This window comes from Erinaceus europaeus, chromosome 7 (assembly GCF_950295315.1).
Source record: "Erinaceus europaeus chromosome 7, mEriEur2.1, whole genome shotgun sequence".
NCBI classification, from domain to species: domain Eukaryota; kingdom Metazoa; phylum Chordata; class Mammalia; order Eulipotyphla; family Erinaceidae; genus Erinaceus; species Erinaceus europaeus.
The window spans coordinates 98,372,583-98,379,800 of NC_080168.1; the positions used below are offsets into that span (position 1 = coordinate 98,372,583).

Genomic DNA, 7,218 nt, shown 5'->3' on the forward strand with positions numbered 1-7,218 from the left:
CACATCTGATGTCCAATATTATGTGAGCTTCACAATGCAACTTTACCACCTAATCTTGATTTTTAAGAATAAAACCAGGAGTGAATTTTTTAAATGATAGTGTTGGGTAAATTTAAGAAATCAAGTGATCTCAGGTTGTATCATATGAATAAACAGTCTTCAAAAACTCAAATAGGCATTGTACAGTAGAACAGACTTGTCAAAAAGAATTTGTGTTCTAATAAGATCTGTAGTCAAGGTGCAAATGACTACCAAAAATAAAACAAGAAAATGAATCTCATCTCCCCATGATGGGAGAATGTACCCATATGTCAACTACTATATTGTAATCTATTGACATCCCAGTGAAGAAAGACTTATCACACTAAATTAAATAATTACATTATTGGTGATCTGAATATCATCAACTCTGTTACTGTGTTTTTTTCATAAATGTACTAAGAACTAGAGGCATAACAAGTTAACTTATTGTGAGGCTCAAGAGAAACAAACCAACACTGATATCATATGAATTTTTTGTCTTCGAGAGAGATGCAAAAACGGGTAAGTTTGGAAACTCCCACCTTACACAAAAATATCAAAGAAATGATGAGTCTTACTTTAGCAAATCCAAGTTTCCATGGGCATGTAGCTAAAATATTTTCTATTGCTTGCAGTATCGTAGAACTTGAGTCTATCAGTCGTTTAAAGTGTCGAGGTAGAAGAACTGGGAGGAATTCCATTATTCTTGGAAACAGCACAGCTGTCATTACATTTCTAAATGGAACTACAGGATATCAAAAAAGAAGAAATCAAAACATAGCCATGAACTAAGAGAACAACTAAGCTGATGGGATTTCTTTTTCTTATTTTTAACTTGCTTTACCACTTGCAAAGCTTTCCCCCAGCAGGTGGGGTCCGTCCGGAGGCTGGAACTCAGGTCCTTGTGCATTGTAATACATGCACTCAACCAAGTACGCCACCACCCGGCCCCTGAAGGAGTTTCTCCTGTAGCATAACCAGTCCAAAAAATCCAAATCAGGGAGTCGGGCGGTGGCGCAGTGGGTTAAGCGTATGTGGCGCAAAGCGCAAAGACCTGCATAAGGATCCCGGGTTTGAGACCCCGGCTCCCCACCTGCAGGGGAGTCGCTTCACAGGTAGTGAAGCAGGTCTGCAGGTGTCTGTCTTTCTCTCCCCCTCTCTGTCTTCCCCTCCTCTCTCCATTTCTCTCTGTCCTATCCAACAACGAACAACATCAACAATGGTAATAATAATAACCACAACGAGGCTACAACAACAAGGGTAACAAAAGGGAGAAAAAATGGCCTCCAGGAGCGGTGGACTCATGGTGCAGGCACCAAGCCCAGCAATAACCCTGGAGGGGAAAAAAAAAATCAAAATCAATTTACTTTAACTATAAGAAAATTAATTATATTACAGTTGTATTTATACTAAAATGGTTCTCACTGTTTGAACACCAAAATGTATATTCTTTAAATGTCTGCATAACTATATAGTGTTTCCTTTTGCATGCAATATAATCAGAATAAATTTCTTGACTCAAAACATATACATTTAACCTATGAACATCTAATCTTTGACAAAGGTGCCCAGACTATTTATTAAATGGGGAAAGAGGAGTCTCTTCAACAAATGGTGTTGGAAAAAACTCGGTTGAAATATGCAGAAGAATGAAACTGAACCACCATATTTCACCAAACACAAAAGCAAATTCCAAGTGGATCAAGGACTTGGATGTTAGACCAGAATTATCAAATATTTAAGAGGAAAATATTGGCAAAACTCTTTTCCGCATAAATTTTAAAGATACCTTCAATGAAACAAATCCAATTACAAAGAAGACTAAGACAAGCATAAGCCTATGGGACTACATAAAATTAAAAAGCACAGCAAAAGAAACCAATACCCAAACAAAGAGATGCCTCACAGAATGGGAGATCTTTACATGCCATACATCAGACAAGAGTTTAATAACCAACATATAAAGAGCTTGCCAAACTCAACAAGAAAACAAATGAACCCATCCAAAAATGGGGAGAGGACATGGACAGAATATTCATCACAGAAGAGATTCAAAAGGCCAAGAAACACATGAAAAAATGCTCCAAGTCTTTGATTGTCAGAGAAATGCAAATAAAGACAACAACGAGATACCACTTCACTCCTGTGAGAATGTCATACATCAGAAAAGGTAACAGCAGCAAATGCTGGAGAGGGTGTGGGGTCAAAGGAACCCTCCTGCACTGCTGGTGGGAATGTCAATGGGTCCAACCTCTGTGGAGAATAGTCTGGAGAACTCTCAGAAGGCTAGAAATGGACCTACCCTATGATCCTGCAATTCTTCTCCTGGAGATACATCCTAAGGAACCCAACACACCCATCCAAAAATATCTGTGTACACATATGTTCTTAGTAGCATAATTTGTAATAGCCAAAACCTGGAAGTAATGCAGGTGCCCAACAACAGATGAGTGGCTGAGCAAGTTGTGGTACATATACACAATGGAATACTACTCAGCTATTAAAAATGGTGGTTTCACCATTTTCAGGCCATTTTGGATGGAGCTTGAAGAAATCATGTTAAGTGAAATAAGTCAGAAACAGAAGATGACAAGTAGAACCTGAACTGGAATTGGCGTGTTGCACCAAAGTAAGACTCTGGGGTGGGGGTAGGTGGGTAGGGAGAATACAGGTCCAAGAAGGATGACAGAGGACCTAGTAGGGGTTGTATTGTTATATGGAAAACTGGGAAATGTTATGCATGTACAAACTATTGTATTTACTGTCGAATGTAAAACATTAATCCCCCAATAAAGAGATTAAAAAAAAAAACAGAAGGATGATAATGAGATGATCTCACTCTCAGGCAGAAGTTGAAAAATAAGATCAGAAGAGAAAATGCAAATAGAACCTGAACTGGAATTGGTATATTGCACCAAAGTAAAAGACTCTTGGGGGAGGGGGGGGAAGAGTACAGGTCCAAAAAGGATGATAGAGGACCTAGTGGGGGATGTATTGTTATGTGAAAAACTGAGAAATGTTATGCATGTACAAACTATTGTATTTACTGTACTGTAATACAAAGCATTAATCTCCCAATAAAGAAATTAAATATATATATATATATATATATATATATATATATATATACATTTAAACCTATGTATATTTTTTAAAATGTTGCAGCCCAAGAGGTAGAACAATGTTTAAGTATTAGAGTCTCAAGCTTGAGGTCCTGAGTTTAATTCCTAGCATAACATATGCTGGAGTGATGTGTTTGTTCTCTCTCGCTCTCTCTCATTACTAAACCTTTAAAAAATAAGTCAAAGTTTACAAATCAACATTTATAGTAAGTTTTTTCTGACAATGATGAGTGTTTTGTTATTGAAGTCACTTCAATAATGTGCTACTAAATTTATCTGATATAACTAAAAAATGAAATGCCCCTTTATATGTGAAATTCCAGATAATTATATTTAAGTTATTTTAAACCACTTTAACCTGAAAATTTTCCAGAATGGATTAGTCCTATTCTTGACTTTCTCCTCTGCCTTCTAAAACAAAACAAATGACAACTGAGTTTACTGATTCTAGGTAATCCTCTAAACACAAAAAGACAAAGAGAAAAATACCAGTTTCTGGTTGGGGAACACAGCACAACAGTTATGCAAAAAGCTTTCATGCCTGAGACTCTGAAGTCCCAGGTTTAATCCCCAGCACCACCATAAACCAGAGAGAAAGAATCATGAAAATAAACAAAACTGTCATTGACATACTCCAAAGCCATTAAAGATACATTTTTAAAAAAAAGATACATTTTTCATCAAGCCAAGTTTAAAAAGTAACTATGCCAAAACATTTCAGTGAAAATACTTTAAACACAGTAGTCACTAAGTATCTCAATTACACTTACCTGCACTTTCCAGAAGACTGGTCTCCTCATCTGACAACACCTCTTTCTCTTCTCTCCGTTGAGAGCACTTTTGACCTTTCCTTTCAGTTTCCTTTTGAAAAGTTCTAAATTTATCTCGAAGATTTCCAAAATTGAGGTTCTCATAGCCTGATACAGCATCTATCCAGTCTAAAAATTTACTTATTGTATCAGAGGGGAGAGAACACTCTTTAAGAAAGAGGGAACATATATGCTTTTGATTTGGTGGTGACATGTCATACTGTAAAAAGTAAGATGGAAGTCCTTGAGCTTGATACTTCTTCAATCCCACAGATTTCACATTTATCTTCACTTGCCACCAAGGACTTGTCATCAGAAAACGTCCAAACACATGACATAGTTCTTGGGTGTTCTCATCAGAAATTACAACTTGAAATAAAAAAGTCAATTTAAGATATGTTAAAATCTCTTTCCTAATGTTTTATCAAATCCATTATTCTCTTTAATTATCTTTTAGTACTCTATACCAATGTCTGTTGCGGTATTTACAGCTTACTTACCCATCTTATCTTTCCCCTTATTAATTGTAGAATTTCCAGAGAATAACAGCACTTCACTTCTTTGTACACCAAGAAATAAACATGGCATGGTACCTAGCAAGTTCTCTACTAAAAGTCTTCTCTCTGCTATTCTGATCTCAGACAAGATGGAACTCACTTTAGTTTCTATAAACACCATGGTCCCTCCCACCACAAGACCTTTGCATGAGATCTGCCATCTTTTGTTTCCTTCTGTTCTGTTTATCCAATTAACTACAGACTTCAGCTCAATTACCTTTTTTTTTTTTTTAAAAAAAAAGCCTTTCCAATTCCACTAAAAATACAGTTATTTCTCTTATTATGTAAAATGTTTGCTTAATTCACTAGAAAGCAAACTCCACTAAGACAGCAAAATCACCTATGGGTCTTGAGTATTCCAGCAACAAATGCCTTGCTAGGATCATAGCCCTCCACCAATAACATTTTAAAAATAAAGGACTTGGGCGAGTCGGCGGTAGCGCAGCGGGTTAATCGCGGGTGGCACCAAGCGTAAGGACCGGCGTAAGGATCCTGGTTCTAGCCCCCGGTTCCCCACCTGCAGGGGAGTCGCTTCACAGGCGGTGAAGCAGGTCTGCAGGTGTCTGTCTTTCTCTCCCCCTCTCTGTCTTCCCCTCCTCTCTCCATTTCTCTCTGTCCTATCCAACAACAAGAGCAACAAAACAACAATAACTACAACAATAAAACAACAAGGGCAACAAAAGGGAATAAATATTTAAAAAATAAATAAATAAAGGACTTGGGGGGGGGGGGTCGGGCGGTAGCGCAGCGGATTAAGCGCACATGGCGCAAAGCACAAGAACCGGTCTAAGGATCCCAGTTGGGCCCCGGGTTCCCAACCTGCAGGGGAGTCACTTCACAAACAGTGAAGCAGGTCTGCAGGTGTCTATCTTTCTCTCCCCCTCTCTGTCTTCCCCTGCTCTCTCCATTTCTGTCTGTCCTATGCCTACATCAAGGGCAACAAGGGCAACAAAATGGGGGCAGGGATAAAATAATAAAGGATTACATGCCCCACAATTAGTATAAAACTTCCTGCCTACAATTTTTCTGTCCACCTACATGGGACTTCTTAGAATTAAATTCATTTTAATTAAATAAAATCATCCTAGTTTCACTAGTAGCATTTCAAGTTCTCAACAGCCACATAGGGCTAGCAGCTACAGTACTGGACAGTGAAAATATGGACTACTGTCATCACTACAGACAGTTCTATGAACAACACTGGTATAATACCAAAATATTCTCTCTTAAAATATTTTACATATTTTAATCTCTCACACACCAGAGCACTGTTTAGCCCTGACTTATGGTGGTGCTGGGAATTGAACCTGAGGTCTCAGGCATGAGAATCTTTTGCATAATCATAATGCTATTTCCCCAGCCCTAAAATAGTCTTAAATATCAGTCCCAACAACCTTCTAGGTGTCATTTATGGCATAGGGAAATAACTGCCCAAGGCAAAAAAGGAAAACAAAGTTTGATCCTATGTTAATGGCTCAAGAATCCCTTGAGGTTTCTATCATGGGCATATTTTCTAAGTATTTGAAAAAAAATAATAACCACATATTTGACAGCAGGCAGGATAAGTATTTAGTTTACAAGTACTGGCTTCGGAGTGAGTAAACATTCGATAGCCATATATTTGGGTTTCCTTCACTATAAAACCAACTTGATGCGCGCACAGCACAAGCTGAACAGTCTCTGCTCGGTCACTACAGCTGTTAGCGAGACTGTACCAAAGAAAGTATAGTGGGGGGGGGGGGGGGGAGGCAGAGAGCTTTAAATCAGGGCCAGAAAGGAAGCATCTCCTTCATCCTCCAATCCCCTGCCCAGGGAGCGAAGTGCTTCCTCACCATGGAGGCGCTCGGGGAGGCTGCCTGCTTTTAAGCCCCCACTGCAGAGCTCCTCAGCATCGATAAATACTGGGTCCTCGTCTTCCTCCACGTCCTCCTTCAGACAGTCCACTTCCAGCTCGTCCAGCGGTTCCTTGGGTGGCAGCAGAGTTCCCAAAAGCTGGCGAACTCCTTTTCTTGAAGAAGCCATACTCCGGCGGGCAAGCCCCGGGGATCCCGATGGAATGCACAAGGCTCCAACCAGCCAATCAGCTCCAGGAGTGTGAAAACATCGACTTCCGGGAACACCCCCAGCAGCCGAGGAGCGCTAAGGGGCGGGGCATCTTCAAAGCCTCACCCCCTGGCTTTTAGGGGCGGATCCTAAGGTGGGAGGCTAGGTCGCCGCTCGCGCCACCTGGCTACCCTGGTAGAGCCAGTGGACAAGGTTGTGATGACCATGGCTCCTACTGGCAGGACTGCGAGCACACTGCATCCTCCTGTGGAGTGTGGCTCTCTAAGTAAGGCCATGTATAGTGAGCCGAGGCAAAACTGACCTCAGATGTACCTCAAGACAGTTCAGACACCACGCAAAGCACAGAACAGCGATTCTCCCCTACTGGGGACTCTTTGGACCTTGCTTCCTCAAGGATTTGGAATTGATAATATCGTCCAGATTCACTCTGTCTGGATCTAGGGTTGGAACCCAGAATTCTACTACTCCTTTACTATTTTTGGCACTATGTATCATGAAATAGCTCTATTAATAACAAGCCTAAGATAACTAAATATATACTGCTAAACCCAGAAACACTTTTGTGTTTGTTTGTGTCCCCAGAGCATTGTTCAGCTCTGGCTTATGGTGGTGTGGGAGACTGAACCTGAAACTTTGGAACCTCAG

At 40.1% G+C, this 7,218-nt stretch overlaps 1 protein-coding gene across 2 annotated transcripts in view; it reads right to left on the bottom strand.

Moving 5' to 3' along the window:
* The window catches only part of HELB (DNA helicase B), a 36,614-nt gene extending 29,690 nt beyond the window's left edge, over positions 1-6,924 (bottom strand). For both annotated transcript variants that reach the window (XM_060194977.1, XM_007516877.3), the window contains exons 1-3: positions 6,342-6,924; positions 3,914-4,321; positions 600-766 (exon numbers count right to left, since the gene is read on the bottom strand). In XM_060194977.1, coding sequence (XP_060050960.1) covers positions 600-766; positions 3,914-4,321; positions 6,342-6,531 — 765 coding nt within the window. In that variant the 5' untranslated portion in view covers positions 6,532-6,924. The remainder of the gene's footprint in view (positions 1-599; positions 767-3,913; positions 4,322-6,341) is intronic.
* Between the last annotated feature and the right edge of the window lie 294 nt (positions 6,925-7,218).